Raw genomic sequence first — 16,610 nt, 5'->3', positions numbered from 1 at the left:
TGATTCCCGAATAGCCGTTCACTTCTGTTCATCATCACCTTGTAAATAACTTGTACTTACAGAATGAATGAGTGGCCCTAATACAATCCCGCTGTCGACGCATCTACCAGTGATTACAATATCAGCCCCAAGGTCAAGAGCTCTGCTTACTGGTCTTGCCCTATTAAAAAAAAAAAAAGCAATATGTATTCTTACTTTTTAACACACTATCACAAACAAAATAAGAATCACTTAACGAGTCTGCATGAAATCAGCTTTGCTCATACAACAACTAAGTGATTGTTAATATTTTTAAAAGCAAGCGACGGAACATCCAATCAATTTCATGACAACTGAAAGACTTGTCTTGACATTCATTCAAAATATCCTGAAACACAATGTTGAGAGGATCACTTTTACTACCAGTAGAATACAAAGTGTTTTTGTAAGAAGATAATAACTACTCCTATTTCATTTGTAGATGAGTGTATAAAGACCAACAGCAGGGACACCAACACTAACAAAAGTTGACCAGATGACTTCCAAAGGCCCCTTCCAACCTAATCTATTCTGTAATTTGATATTATTCACAGACTGCTGACTTAGTCCTCCAAACTTAAACCCTTCACATCAATCTCAATTAAGTATTACTGGAACTTAAAGAATCAGCCAACTTCAAGTAAAGTGTCGTGCAGTTGTTACTTCTGAAGAAACTCAAGCAACAGGTTTTCCAGATTGGCCAAGTAAAAGTTGGCCCAGTCAGAATTAGCCAGGCTCGAACTTAACTGCTTGGGCTTGCAGAGGTTGGTAAATGTGAGGGTAATGTCACGTCACGGCCTGAACTGATGACTGAGCACCTGGTGAAGGGGGTGGCTGGCCCAGGAAGCACAGGTACAAGCAATTCACCCATGCTTCCTACATGACCCTGGGTCCAACCCCTCCCTGGACCCATTTAAGGGTTAGCCTCCAACTCACAAACCTCTTCTGGATGAAGGCTGCTTTCCAAAGAGTGCTCTGTAGCCAGAGAACCCTATCACTAACTATCATCAACTTTTTCTTATATGTGATTACTGATATCCTCAATGATACTTTGCCTAGTATCTCAAATAATTTATTAGAAGCAATTTCACTGTTTCCAAGGACAAACAAGTGAGAAAGCTTGGGTTTAGAACCCCAGAGCCACGTGCTCTGGTCAAAGCTATCTAATGGAGTCTGCCACTGTTTGTGGGTTAGGCAGATTGAAAAACGCAAACCATAATCTGGGTGTCTTTAAAAACTAAGAATGCTCTTTTTTGACAGATTTAATAGACTTACTCCTACTTTTTTTTAAAGGAAAAAAATAATGCACAAAAGTTCTTAGAGATGTAAGCAAAAATACGTATTTACTGACATTTTAATATGAAAGAAATAAGGACACTGATTAGAGAGACAATAAAATATACATTGTACAACAACTCCTGGCACTGGGCGCAGCGTTATGTAATGGTCATGTAAGAAACGCAAATGGATTTCTGTGGGATACTAATAAAGCCATGTAACTACATCTAAAAAGCAGTCAATTAGTAAAATTGCATCTTACTGAAAAAAAAAAAAAAGAACTCAATCCACAGAACATAAATCAGGAGAGACAGAAGAAATATTTATAATCTATAACAATGATAATTTTTCAGATGTAGCTCATGTACTGAACCAAGAATCAAACTGTAAACATAACTAGGTTTACGGAATTTAAAAAATTATTTTAAGTATCTACAGGACTTCTTGATTTTACCCAGTACACTATGAAGCTGACTTGTTTAAATACACCTACATACACACATACAAACCAAAAGAGACACTTATGCGATTAACCATCTAATGCAGATGCTATGAAAGAAAAATGTACACTATGAAACTACTGATTTAAGAAGCTGGCTCATAGCTTTACATTTTAATGCATCCCAGATGAAGGGGCCCATAAAGAAATACTGTTTCTTTGAAACAAATAAAAGAATAAAGCAACATCAAAACTCACTTGTTTTAGCTTCCATTAGTAAAGCAGAGCCATACACAATGGATTTTTAAAATGTATCTTCCTCATACTAGTCTGTTTTTGTCCTCTCTGCTATGAGTTGCCTTTTCCTAAAATTGTGAATCATGAATCACCTGAACTGGAATTAACACCTCAATATTATAAACATTAACCACTGTTTATTAGATTTCATTTACAGTTACTCATGATCTGTAATCTTGCAGGGCAAAGATTAACAGAAGGTTAAAAAGAAAATCTAGCAAGAACTGTAACAGAAAACACTGAATACAAATGCAAAGAACAATTTCTTAAAATATTCTCATTTCTGAGGAACAAATATATGCTGTCTTAAGCACAGCCAAACCCCTGCTGTCTTGCCTGGACACATTTCTGCAAAGTGCAATATAATGGTACAAGCCAGAACAGCAGCCAGTCATAATGATTCATTATTTCAATAGAAGGGCTGTGCATTACTCCAGCAATGGCAATCCTTAACAACTGCACCATGCAGTGACAGAATGCTCCACTTTTGGAAAAAATAGTTTTAATAATTGTAATTATGGCAACTTTGTGTTGAATCAAACCTGAAGATTCTCAGAAGAGGTAATGCTGAAGTCACAACTGGCAAGGTTCTAAATTAAAAATCTATTTACAGCTTAAAAGGAGAAAATATTTTCTAGTTTCTTAAATCATACAAAGGTGAACCTTAAGTGCCTAGGTGGTTATACTTGCAAATCAAAACGGGTTCATGTAGTCAATATACTAAAAATTACTTTTTCATTCAAAAAACAGCTTGTTAAAGTAACTCACCCAAGATACACATTCATGCTATGAACACTCTCTGGAAATGGTTTGCCACTCTCCAAATCAGTGATGCCAGCTCCTCTTAAGTTCTCTTTCTGTTAGAAAACAGACCACCAAATTTATGAGTATTTTGTAGCATCTACTGTAAAACTTCCATTAGTAACAGACAACAGATTCATTTCACAGCAACTCTAAGAAGTATAATCATTAAAATTAATAACATGTAAATCAGCTGAATGACTAAAAGCTCTAGACACTTATTTTTCTTAGTGCTGGAAAATAAAGATCAAGTCCGTTTTTAAAGAATTCTTTTCCTTTCAAAGATGATCAACAACCATGAAGTAGTACACTCCTTAGGCTTTCAAATCATCTTTAATTCCTATAAGACTGAGCAAGTCAAACCTTGCCAGCAGAAATGTTTACTGTAACAGCAATGGTGACGTGGCCAGAAAACAAGAATAATTTTGCAGCTCAAGACAGTTAATTTCAGAGTACATTAAGTTCCCAGAGAAGCATAAGTGTACTTTGCAAATAAGGAATTGGACTTCTTCACCACGCTCTGTGCATTAAAAAAAATAAGAAGAGTGATTGTTTTAAATGCTTTTAAAAGTAAATGCCCCCTCCTTAGAAGCACTTGAGGCCAGGTTGGATGGGGCTGTGAAAGACTTGGTCTAGAGGGAGGTGTCCCAGCCCATAGCAGAGGGGCTGGAACTAGACAATCTTAAAGGTCACTTCCAACTTAAACTATTCACTGATTCATTCTATGAATAAAGATAATACAGAAAGATGCAAAAAATAAATTTGGGCTAATTTTTTTCTCAATACGGAATAACTTGCACAGTCCTACTAAGCCTAAAGGCGAAGTGCCATACCTCACTCATTAGGTCATCTCCAGTAATAACAGCTATTTTCAAATCAACGTCTGCCTTCTCTGCCACCTCCTGAAGAGCGGCTGCACAAGCCAGAGGGTTAATTCCACCTGCGTTACTGATGACACGAACACCTTTGCAAAAAGAACAAACCAAGCACAGAAGCATTAACATTTCAACAACTCAAAGCAAGCTGAAAGACAAGCAAGACATAATCTTTGCAAGGTACGATGCATCTAATCAAGTGAAATATTAATGCTAAGTCTTGAGCCCCATTAAGTTTGTAAAACGAAAGGAGATCAGACTAAGCCAATGAGCCAATGACTGCTTTCAGAAAAGTTAATTGTTGTAGGTAGGCCTCATGATGTGGATGACCCCACCGTTCCTGGAGAAGTTCAACAAACGTTTAGATGCTGTACGAGGGATATGGTTTAGTGGGAAATACTGGTGATAGGTGGATGGTTGGACTCGATGATCTCAGAGGTATTTTCCATCCTTGGTGATTCTATGATTCTACAATTATCTTCTTCCCTTCCTGCAAGAAAGGTGAAAGTGACCACCGAGACAAACACTATGAGGAAATGACAGCATCATACCAGCTCCTACAGGTACAACACAGGAGAGCAATTTTTTAAAGCACTATACTTTCACAATGTCACTTTAGCAGAAACATCTATTTCTCTGAATTCCAGACTACGTCAGCATGGTACTGGGTGCTCAGAGGAAATGATTTCTCTCTTCCTTCCGAACTGAGTAAGAACTTGTAAAGATGTAGTCATATAAACAAAAAAAAAGAATTGCATTAGGAAAATCAAAGTATTAGAACTACTCTGGAATGCTGACAAAGATTGTGTTAAACCACGAGATTCACAAATTTTAACAAGAGATTTTCAGGCAACTCTCCATTCTCAAACTAAAGCTACAAAAAGAATTACCCAGAGGCACGCATACATGTTTATATTTACAGGCAAGCATTTCACACGTGCCTTGTACATCCTTTGCACTTCTTGTCGCGTCTTTGGAGGTCACGTCCATAGGGCGGCACAGCACTGGTGTGACAAACAGGAACACAACCTACACAGAGCTCATTTCGCAACCGCACTTCATTAAGGTGCGAACACGGAGAGGAGCCTACCTTTCCTGTGAATATCTTTTATGTACGGAGCCATGGCAGCGGAGACGAAATCCGGAGCGTAACCCAGCACCTGCAACGGCAAACACGGGGCTCGGAAGGGGCACGGCGGAGCCGGCGCCAAGTCCAAAGCCGGCTGTACGCCGACAGCCGCTACTCACGGGAGAGCGGGCTTTGGCAGCCGTCAGCAGCGACATGGTGATCTCGGAGAGGTAATCGAAGACGAGGAAATCCAGCTTCCCGCCGTACAGCAGCTGCGGCACTGCGAGGAGGGAGGAACGCTCCGTTAGCCCCGCTCCCCGCTGGGCCGCGCGCCGGCCGCTGACGCGGCGCTCCGTGCCGCCCGGCCCGGCCCGGCTCCCCGTGTCCGCCAGCCCGTCGCCGCCGCCTACCCGCGGCCGCCGTGTCCCCCCAGAAGCCCGAGGCGCAGCCGATGCGCACCGCGGCGCCCGCCGGAGGCTCGCAGCCACCGCCGCGCCGCTGGCTCCAGCGCTGCGGGCGGAGGACGGCCCGGAGCGGCCGCGGCCCGCGGAGCCGCAGCAGCGCGGCGAAGCTCATGGTGGCGGTGGCGGCGGCGGCGCGGGGCTGGCGGGCACCGCCCGTCATCCGGCTCGGGCCCCGGCCCGCCGGGAACAGCCGGCAGGTGGCGGTGTCTGCCCGCGTGTCCGGCGGAGGAGCCCGCGCGTTCGTCTCCATTTGGTTAAAAGACGATTTTCCTTAAATCAAGACGAGGAGCCCCCGCATCATCCTTTCTTTCTGCCAGCTAACTCACTGCTCCCTCGTGAAGCAGGTCCCAATCATGACCTTGTCCTTGCTGCCTGTTGCTGGGCCCTCTCCAGTTCCAACAGCAACATTTTGGCGAGCAGGACAAGAAGCACAAGGCAAAGACGAACAGGAGATGCACCTATGGCGTTCTCTGGTTAGTTCCGTGCTGCCTTTCTTGCAGTTCCAGCGCAATATTTGGGGTTTCATACTACTGAGCACTGATACAATGTTTACACAGACTTCCCCGCCAGCGGCTCCATCAGGAGCAGCAACAATTGACTCTGAGATCATCACTTTCTGCACGAGATTAGGGTTATTTTGATGAAAGCAGAGGCAAGTTGTTCCAACGACCTTTTCTAGAGAAGACGTGGGAAGCAATGTCCCGTAATGTTGAGGTTTTGGCTTCTCCGTGACTTCACAAACTGTAGAAAGAGCATGTTGCTCTTTGAGGACATCAGGCAGCGCTGTGAGATTTGGAGCGAAGCTGAGAGCGACAAGTCCACGTGCAGTGCGAACAGAGGTGCAAGTAAAAACTTCTTTCTGAGTGAGGGAAGAAGCTTAATACTTAATACTAGTAAATGCCATAGTTCTCTGGTGTGGTAAGGGCCTACATCCACTTGCCCTATTGCTTAATGCACAGCTTGCGAGACACATTTTGCCCTCATAAATTGAGAGAAGGAAAATAACTTGGCTTTAGTTTTTGTGTTGAAGAAATATAAAGGTTCTGATTTAAAAAAATAAATAAATATATAATTATTTTCCTGATCGTAGTTCAAACATTCATTGTTTCACTCAGCGACTCTAAATACCTGTATTTACTTCTACTGTGTGAGTGCTGTTAATGGCTCAGATTTAGGCCTGTGCTTCCCTCTCTGTAAACAGAGATGTGAGATTAATCCTTCTCCTGCCATCATCCTGAATTACTAGCAAGATGTCAGGGTAGACAATGCAGACTGCATCGTTCCTAAGCAAATAAGCTTTTTGTAGGATTTCTCTGGCAGTCAAGTTTCTGCTGCCTGCAAGAAAGTACAAGCAATGCATTTCACAGGCTACATTTTTATTGTGAAACCTATTACATTTTTGCTATGTGTCTGTTAATGCCACTGCAAATAAGTTCCTCTCCAAAACAAAGCTATCAGCAGATACCAACAAATTTTTCGGTTTATAAAGGAGGCTCTATTTAATTTAATGAGGTTCTGTCATCTCAACAAATTACAAAGTATTCCGCAAATATTTGAATTTATTACTTATCTTATTCCCACAAAGTAGTGGATGCTTTTGTTTAACAAATGGAGTTCACTGCTCTTCCCTTCAAGGTAAAGCATACATTGCAATCTCTCTTTTGCAGATAGTCTAAAAGCCAACCTTTTCTAAGGTATCAACAGCTGAAAATGGTCTTTGTAAATCAGTAAAGGGAGAGAATTTGCAGTGTTGCACCTAATAACCCTTATTTAAGGTACAAGCTGCTCAGGGCCCAGTAATGATTTTTAACTGATCCCAGTTCATGGTTTAGGGGCTTTCAGTATGTTTGCTGGGTTTTTACTGTGTTGAAATATAACATCCTGTGCTCTGGAACTTGGAAAAACCTAAAAGCAAGAAAACACAAGTATCGTTCCTGTATCCATGGTGTGCATGCAGCAAAATATCTTCTGCACTCTTTTCAAAGCATTCCAAATGAAACCATACCGTGAATGATATGGATTTTATTATTTTTCCTTGCTCAGCTTTCAGGGAACAGAACTCTTTTCAGCCTCATTTCAACTGAAGCATAGCCCATGTCTGTGCTGATTTCATAAATGAAAAGAAATAAGAGCTTCTCCCATGCAGAGCAACTGGCAGCTGATATTTACGGACCCAAATCCTCTAGGCATTTCTCTTCAGGAAGGTTGGAAGAGTACAGATGCACAGAGTGGACTGTTGAATTGGCAAAAAATGTTGCCATTTGCCTTTTGCCTAAGACTCAAATATTGAAAGAGAAAGATGACTTACTGAACCTTCTCTTTTTTTCATTTTCACTTTGCTATTTGTAAAGCAGAGTGTTTCTTAACATACCAGAAGCATAACATCAGCAGTAGCTTTTTAACCATCTCTGTTTCTCATCCTAATTATCACTTGCTCATCAGTTGACCTAGCAAAGAAGCTTAGTAGTAGTAGAAGCAGGGCAGTGCATATTTGTGATAGGTTGCAAAGCAAAATAGGCTTTTTCTTTTTCGATACTTACTTTTTGAGGTTTTTAACATTTATGTTTTGTATTTATTTTTACAATCAAGTTTCCATTAAAACAATTAAAAAAATGTACTGGATCACTGTAGCGTTTCTGAAAATTTTATGAACTGAAATCTCACATTAGATTCTTAAGTCATGTATGAGTCATACATTTGGAAAACTGTTATTTTCCGAAGGCAGTCATAAGAATAATCTGCTATTCAGGAACTGGTTTACAAATACATGCATATTTGTTCTGTACTTCTGTGATTTACTGTGAGTAATGGGAAGGCACTGGATAGTTTTCCAGTGTCTGTTTGACAAAAATACTAATCAAATACTAGTTGAATTGAACAAGACACTTTTAAACAAATACTGATTTGATTTTACCACCCACTCAAAAAATAAACTGTGAGGAAAAGTTAAACTGAAATTGAGAACTCTTTATTCTGCCTGTGTGGCATTAATCATTCCTCATTTGTTAGCAAATCAGCAAACAAGCTTACCGGAAAGAAAAAAAAGCTAAACAGAACAACAGAGGTTACATATGTTGGGCAGACTGAAGGGTAAAATCAGGTCTCTAACACATTTGTTTTGTAAATGGGTCAGCTTTATGCAGCCGGAATTATATGAGAAAATGGTACAAAAAGGAGGAGAAGACTACCCTGATGTTTCACATTAGAACATGTACTGTTTTTGATTTAATGAAAAGTGGGAAAAAATCATTTCAAAACCATGCAATGTGAATTAATGGAAGGAAAGAGAAGGGAGCAAGGATATGAAAGGATTCATTATTCAAGGCTACAACACGACTGTATCATCAGTAAAACACACAAAAATGTTATGAGGTTTAAATATTTACATCTTCTGCTAAGAAGTACAAGAGGTTACATCCAAAAATAGAACTGGACAACTCTTGTAAGTGCAGCTTAAAGATATTTGGTAATCATTAAGTAAATTGTTTAGGTTGATTCCTTCATGAATGTAGATCTATGTGATGATAATTTTATGTAAGACAAGAACCACACTGAAAATTCATAATGAATTATGAACAACAAGTAAGCTTTGTTGTTGTTATATAAGATATTGGTAACGTTAGCAAAAATTATTGCATTATACATTGAAATTATTTCATCGCAGCCATTGTCACATTTTTATCCTAAAATGTTTGGAACTTTTTCTCAAAATTAACCAATATAGCTCTCTATCAGACTTGACTGTTGTCATCTTTTCCAAATCCTGAAATTCTTATCCAGGGATGCTAGATAAATTTTACTACGTTCCATGATGAAGTATTCCCTTGAAAGCGTTTCAGATCTACATGGACTATTTTCAGTGACAAAGGAGAAGAGTATGCTCTTTACTCTGTGTAAGAACAAGGGATACCTGAGTTGAATTCTGCAGCCCACATATTCTGTCCCAACCACTATGTACCCATCTGCCCTGGAGGGGACATCTGTGATTTAACCTGACCCAGTTGCTGGCAGAGTACAAGCACAAACTCGGAGCCAGTCACCATCCCTGGAGACAGCATTTTTATCTGCAAACGTTCTTTCCCAATTGTGGTGATTGGAAAGGAAAGCTGTTTGATCCAGGGATGGAAGGGCTAGCTCCCGGCAGGGCAGCTTTGATCCAAGTCATTCACACAGGCTTCCTAAATTAGAGGGCAGAGAAGATTCCCTGCCTGTAAAGGAGACCATGGGCGGCTTCTCCAGATATTCCACTGCCTGACATGGCCTTATAATTCTCTCTGCCTGAGTTTTGTCACTGCCAAATAGGAAGAATGATACTGAATGCCTTAGAAAAGTATGTTCTGCCTTATGGAAGGAAGGTACTAAACAAGCATGAAATATTCTTAATATTTAACTTTAGGCTATGGATATGTGTTTGCATGTAATTAGGTAGTTACCTCTGCTTTTCCCTGTGCAAGTTAAGTAACTACTCTGCCTGCCCCCAATCAAGAGCCACGTGTGCATTTGCTTGTGCTCATGTTACAGCTTCTGCACACCTTGTTTCACCTTTCTGCCTCCTTTAAGACCCAGTTGGATCAGAGATAAAGCAGATAGAGTGGAAAGCAAGTTCTGCAAATGGGAGGAGTAAGAGATGCGTGCAAATTCTGGGAATCCACCTCATCCCCTACTCCACCTCTTCCCGCTACCTCACCGTGCCCGCCCCCATCTCCAACTGCTCCCTTAAACCTCTGCTGCCCTGCTCTGGAGCCAAATCTGGCAGCCCATAAAGGTGCTGCCTCGGCTGCTGGGGAGAACACTTTCAGCTGCTGACAGTACAGATGGCACCCAGTGAGATGGGGCTGAAGCTGGGCAGATGGGTGCCTCTGGGGCATCTCCTCTCCCTGCTCTTCTCCACCAGCATGGCGGTAAGTGAAGGTGCAGAGTATTAGAAAACGTGTCAGTGCTTAGAATGCTTCTGGAGAAAACTCACTGAAAGTGCTCTTGTTTCTTCTCTTCAGTACATTGCTACCAGAGAAAACTGCTGCATATTAGATGAGCGTTTTGTAAGTATCGGATCCATTTCCTTTTACATTAAGAGTCTAGTCAAAGCCTGCCTACGCCACTTAGTAACTGCCATTTGTAGCTTCATTAGATCCTCATTGTTAGCTTCAAAGCTCATTAAATGCACTGTGCTTAAACCTGTTCTTGACTGGTAGCGGTGAACATCTGCTGAGAAAGGCAGCTATGCTGCTGATAAAAGTATGTTAAAGACCCTACAAGTAACACCATGTACAAATTTCTTTCCATGTGTGGATATATATACAGCGTGAAACTAAAACCTCTCTATAAATTATGTACTACTGCAAACAGAGGCAAATGTCTATGCTTTTTTTTTCCCTGCAATCATTTGTACAAACTGTTCTCCTGCCCAAATATTCTGTTGTCCATTTTTGCTACTGAAACACTATTATTATTCTTTTCTCTTTAGGGTAGCTACTGCCCCACAACTTGTGGCATTGCAGATTTCTTTAACAAATACCGTCTCACTACGGATGGTGAACTGCTAGAAATTGAGAGACTTATGCAGCAAGCTACTAACTCCACAGGATCAATAGAATATTTGATTCAACACATCAAAACCATCTATCCTGCAGAGAAGCAGACACTACCACGTGAGAATATAAAAATAGCTACATAATTGAACAAATTGTCACTGTCTTGTTTTTCTAATTTGCCAAACTGCAATAATTTCATGCCTTTGTCTATTCTTCAGAATCAGTTGAGAGTTTGACTCAAAAGTCCAAGAAAATAATTGAAGAAATTATCAGATATGAAAACACTATTTTGGCTCATGAAAATACTATACAGTAGGTATCTTTCACCTTTCATAGCACTTTATAATCCAAATCATTTTCTTTCTCTTCTTTTACTAACAATAGTTATGGCTTCCTCAGATAAGGTTTTTGTGCTTATGTTGACCGTTAGACACTGTCATTAGAAGTTCCCTTACAAGACACAGAGCAATCATGAGGATCTGAGAGTGCATTTTTGGTTCATCAGCGTTATCCATTAATTGTGCAAATAAAAGATAGGAACGTCAGGAAGCCTGGCAATGGTTTTATTTGCGTTTCTTTTGCTTCATTAGACACTGATAATTTCTTTTTTCATGAGCTATGGAGATTTTATTAATATGCATTTGTAGAGTCTACAAAATATTTGTACAATCATTTATTCTGATTAATTTTGTTGCATATATTTGAGAAAATCAGCTCAGTTGCATAGGTATAATTCATAAGTTATTACAAACTCAGTAGTGGTCTTCAGTAAACCGACACTGAAAATAGAATTGAAAACTTCATTAACTTTTCTAAAATTTGAGGCTATTTTTATTGACCTGAAAGTAGCAAAATCTCTAATTCTATAGCATTATATCAAATATGATTTAAACATTCTGATCATTCAGGCAGTTTATGTAATTTACGTAAAATTCCATACTTACGGAAGAATAATTTATAATTTGCTAACGAGAGCAAAGGAATACATTCCACAGCATTACAATCATGCATTAATTGTGTAATTAATTAATTAGTTAATTAATTACATGAGATTAAGTATGTACATTCTCATTTTGGCTGTTTTACTCAACTTTACATATCAGTGCTAAGAGAATCAACCCTTTTGCAGGGACATATGTAGCAGCATGCTAACTCAGTCGGGCATATGTGCAGGTAAACATGTATTACTGTCAGTAAGAAGCAGCTGAAGAAACAAGCTAGTTTTGTCTCTCTCTCTCCAGACAGTTGACAGATACGCATATAATGAACAGCAACAAGATCACACAGCTGAAACAAAAGATTTCTCAACTCGAGTCACACTGTCAGGAACCATGCAAAGATACTGCTGAAATACAGGAGACAACTGGAAGAGGTGCACAAAATGCTCCTTGTATGGTGGAGGTCTGATTCAGTTACAAGTACTGCCAGTTGGCATTGCAGTGATGAGGTTTTTGTGATCTTAAGGGCCATAGACTTGTGCAAAGATGTAAGACTGCAAGGTTTGGAATCAATGCTTGGATCAATTTTAGGAAGATAACTTACAATCACATTTCTGCTGATTCACTTAGAAAAACTTAACTCCAGAAGTGCTGTTTTTGTTGCTGTAGAAATTGGTGCTATGACTGCATTCTACACGTAAGTTGCTTAAATTCCATGTGAAATAACGTTCTCGTTTTCAGAGAATCATAGAATGATTCTATAGAATCATAGAATGATTTTACACAAGTCCTGTGACCTTCAGTACTTTTTTTTTATGACAATTACATTGAAACACTTAGACTAAACAGCAAACTTTGAAACAATATTTGAATTAACTGAATTTCTTACACTGAGAAAGTTGCCATATCAAATGTGAGGATAGAGTGTGAGGATAGAACTATAGCTAGATTAGTAACAATCCTTTGAATATCTTTACTTCAGATTGTCAAGATATTGCAAATAAAGGTGCAAGAAAAAGTGGTCTTTACTTCATCAAGCCTCAAAAAGCTAAGCAGCCTTTCCTAGTCTACTGTGAGATTGACACATATGGCAACGGCTGGACGGTATTACAGAGGGTATGTCACTAATGTATTATTATCATAAGGAAGTGTACTGCATCAAGTGCTGTTTTCATTTGCTTACCTGAAGTACATAACGTGGTTTTTTTTGAGGGTTGGTTTGTTGTTGTTTTATAGAGATTGGATGGGAGTGAGGACTTCCGGAGAAATTGGGTCCAGTACAAGGAAGGATTTGGCCATCTGTCTCCAGATGACACCACAGAATTTTGGCTGGGCAATGAAAAGATTCATTTAATAACTACGCAGTCCACTCTGCCATATGCCTTGCGAATAGAACTGGAGGACTGGTCTGGCAAAAAAGGGTATTTGCTCATGAAACCTCTGAAAATGGCATCTTAAATCCTGCTCCTTTTCCAGTACTGTTAGTTTGTACAGATTTAAAAAAAGAGTGGCACTATTAGATATGTCAAGATGCATAAGATATGCACGGGCTCCTGAACTCAAAACTGTGACAGCAGCCCTCACGTGTACATGTCTGAAGGCCACATGCCAGAAGCCCTCGTTGATTTGGCAGAATGAATCTGTTTCTCCTCTTCAAAGTTTCCTCAGTTATGCCTTCCATTCTCCAGGAGGGCTTACTACGTTTCCTATTTCTTGAGATACCTGTCTCTTCCTTCCACCAAGAACTTCCTCATGACTTGAGCAAGCCTAAGCAGTAGGAACTTGGTAGATAAACACATAAGAGGGTGTGTAATGTAGGTCTTCTGTGCATCACTAAAGAACAGTAGAGTCAAAAAAACACATCTAATGGTGGATGACAAAAACTGATTGGATGTCTGTTATTGAACCAATTCACACGGTTGATTAAAAATAACCCTTTTACAAAATTACATGCTAAGATGGCTTAAATCCCTTTTCTGCAGTTCTAACATCTATGTATATTTCATTTGTGCACATACTAGGAATGCAGCATGCTTATGTTCACTATTATCCTCTGTTAATAGCACTGCTGACTATGCGGTATTCAAAGTGGGAACTGAAGAAGACAAGTACAGATTGACCTATGCCTACTTTATTGGTGGCGAAGCTGGAGATGCCTTTGACGGCTTTAATTTTGGAGATGATCCAAGTGACAAATCCTATACCTACCATAATGGCATGCGCTTCAGCACCTACGATAATGACAATGACAACTTTGAGGGCAACTGTGCCGAGCAAGATGGATCTGGATGGTGGATGAATAGATGCCATGCTGGTCACCTCAATGGACAATATTATATAGGTGAAATATCTCCTAAATACCTAATTTCACATGGACAAATGTAACAAAGGACATCACATTTCAATGTCAAAGGAAAATGGGTCACTTTCATTGAGAATATTTTGTCATCTGGTTTTTCCAAAGCTGATGTAGTGCATTCTTTTCAATAATTGTTTATATTGACACCAATTTGTGGCAGTTCTCCAGCCCAAAATGGAATTCTTGGCCCTGATAGAAGCAAAGAGAGGGAGAGCGACACTGTGTGCAGTGTGTTAGTGTACCCAGGGATGTCACAGAGGTGTTGGTGCCACAACTATGTAAGGGATGGGCACATTAATGATTTAGAAACAACTAAATATTTTGCTCAAATTGCTACTTTTAGGTGGTGTGTACACATCTAAAGATGCTGGCTCAGATTCATATGACAATGGCATTATATGGGCAACATGGCGTGACCGGTGGTACTCCATGAAGAAAACTACAATGAAAATCATCCCATTCAACAGACTCTCAATAGATGGACAGCAGCACTCAGGCAGCATCAAGCAGGTTTGAACATTGGACAGAGGAGATATTTAAAATAACAACAAAATATGGTTATAATTGCAAGTACAAAGCATGGACAGCTGAAATGTTGTATCTACTGCATCTTGGATGCGTCAGCTTTGTTTACCATTTCATCACAGAAATATTTGCGTTTTGATTTTAGTATACCTTCCTTTTCACTGTTTCTTTTAACAAATAGATAAGTAGATAGTCCCAGGACTGCAAATAATTCCTTGTCTTCATGTGTTCTAATTGCTGAACTTTAAATTTCCAACTAGTATAAATATGTATGAACACAGTCAACATATCATAATTAAGCCTTATGTACTTCATCTTTCTTTAGAAAAACATTCAAATACTGTCTTTTTTTCTCTTTTTTTTCTATTCCAGGTTGGAGACTCATAAAAGGACAATTTAATAAAGACTGACCTGGATGGAGAAAATAAATCTTTTATTTGTTCGACACTGAACTTATCTCACCTTCCACAGTTTGGACATCAGTGTTGTGAAATGCCACTGACTATAAAATGCCAAATGGTTTTCCTTGAGCAGTGCTTACCTCTTTACATGGTTATTTTTTCTGTACACATTCCCAATAAATTTTTGATTATCACAGAATAGCTGAGTTTGCTATTTATGTTCTATTATTGGCCAAACACAACACAGTAAACACTGTGACTGCTGGAAGGATACTCTGATCAAATCTGGTTCAGTTATTCCTTCTCTTTATTTAGAAGTGTGTGTTGGAGCTATTTCTCCATAAAACGTGGCTAGCTTTCAACAGTCTTCACTTTGTTTTCTGATGAAATTCTTAGTTTGTGACACAGATCAAAGTACATTTGAAAGGGACCTAGTTTACTGCTAGAGCTGCTTGAGCAAACATACAGCAGGTTAGGAAGTGTACTATCAATGACAAAGGTATTTTACTCAACAGCATGCATATTAGCAGGTTTCTCAAATATTATTCAAAATAAATGTTTGGTTTTCTATATAGCACATAATACTACACTGTACAAGTATTATAACTGAATACCACATTTATAAACTTATTAAATTATTCTAATGTTTTTTAGCATCATTTTCAGACCAAACTAATATCATTTTTAGTATTAATTAATTATGTTTTAGTTCCATTTGCTTTTACTATGTGTGGTAATAATTTTTCAGTGACCCACACTGACAGCACAGATCAATAAAAGCAGAGTTTGAGATGCTGTCTGAATGTAATCACTCAGAATGTTTGATGAGTATTTCTGGGTAAGGGGTTTAGAAAATCATATTACTTTTGTGGATACATTAATCAACAAAATATGCAGAGAGAGCTAGAATAGAAATATATATGTCAAGCTGATACATAAAGAAAAGCATCCTAGTCTTTATTTTTAGCTACCATTGAATAGCCAGGAGTTCACCTGGCATTTCTGAATAGCACATTTAAATGGCTTTTTTAGAGACAGGGAAACATTACACAAGTAAGATGGACCTCAAAGGCCATTTATGCCACCTTGACACTTTTCCTGCTGAGGTGAGCAGGTCTATGTCTAGTTTGCAGCCAAGCTGCTTTGCTTGAGTCTGAATGTCTACAGCACAACAAGCTGCTATCCACTTATTGCTTATATATATATCGTTTTGAGTGGCCAAGCCACTTTCACTTTCTGTTTTCAGTTTAACTCCATCTATGATATGACTTTAAAAGTTGTTTTATTTATATATGTACAACATGGAATTAAGAAGTATTCCTTTCTACTCTGTTACTTTGATCTCTGAATCCGCATTTCTCTAGGTCTGAACTGCTCTCCCACTCTTTTTGCTGCAATGCCTTATTTTATGAGGATATGCTGTAAAAACAAATATTCCACTGGTGTGACCTGGCATTTTATGGATTGCTAATCAGAACTAAGACTAACTCATTCTTTCATTTGGTTTGCTGATTGGTGTTCTGAGGTCTCACAAATAATTTTGAGCCTCTTTGGAGAGGACTAGAGATATGGAGGGTTAGAGCTGCTGAATCCAAGAAGCCTGATCGTTCACAGA

The 16,610-nt window shown here is 39.3% G+C and overlaps 2 protein-coding genes across 4 annotated transcripts in view; one reads left to right on the top strand and one right to left on the bottom strand.

Annotated features, from left to right (window-relative positions):
- The window catches only part of LOC100546750 (uncharacterized), a 47,334-nt gene extending 41,324 nt beyond the window's left edge, over window positions 1–6,010 (bottom strand). The window contains exons 1-6 of one of the 3 annotated variants that reach the window (XM_085221976.1): window positions 5,188–6,010; window positions 4,957–5,057; window positions 4,799–4,868; window positions 3,667–3,797; window positions 2,801–2,889; window positions 61–160 (exon numbers count right to left, since the gene is read on the bottom strand). In XM_085221976.1, the coding sequence (XP_085078102.1) occupies window positions 61–160; window positions 2,801–2,889; window positions 3,667–3,797; window positions 4,799–4,868; window positions 4,957–5,057; window positions 5,188–5,491 (795 nt within the window). In that variant the 5' untranslated portion in view covers window positions 5,492–6,010. The remainder of the gene's footprint in view (window positions 1–60; window positions 161–2,800; window positions 2,890–3,666; window positions 3,798–4,798; window positions 4,869–4,956; window positions 5,058–5,187) is intronic. The other 2 variants (XM_085221973.1, XM_085221974.1) reach the window with 2 other exon arrangements.
- Window positions 6,011–9,985: 3,975 nt separating this feature from the next.
- On the top strand, window positions 9,986–15,194 carry FGG (fibrinogen gamma chain). The gene is made up of 10 exons (XM_003205351.5): window positions 9,986–10,142; window positions 10,236–10,280; window positions 10,706–10,889; window positions 10,991–11,084; window positions 12,014–12,144; window positions 12,693–12,826; window positions 12,947–13,131; window positions 13,774–14,051; window positions 14,413–14,579; window positions 14,967–15,194. The coding sequence occupies exons 1-10, from the start codon at window positions 10,056–10,058 to the stop codon at window positions 14,979–14,981; spliced, it is 1,320 nt and encodes a 439-aa protein (XP_003205399.2). The 5' UTR covers window positions 9,986–10,055; the 3' UTR covers window positions 14,982–15,194.
- Window positions 15,195–16,610: the final 1,416 nt, after the last annotated feature.

Source organism: Meleagris gallopavo, chromosome 4 (genome assembly GCF_905368555.1).
Source record: "Meleagris gallopavo chromosome 4, MGAL_WU_HG_1.1, whole genome shotgun sequence".
NCBI lineage: Eukaryota > Metazoa > Chordata > Aves > Galliformes > Phasianidae > Meleagris > Meleagris gallopavo.
This window is presented reverse-complemented; position numbering and strand designations above follow the sequence as displayed.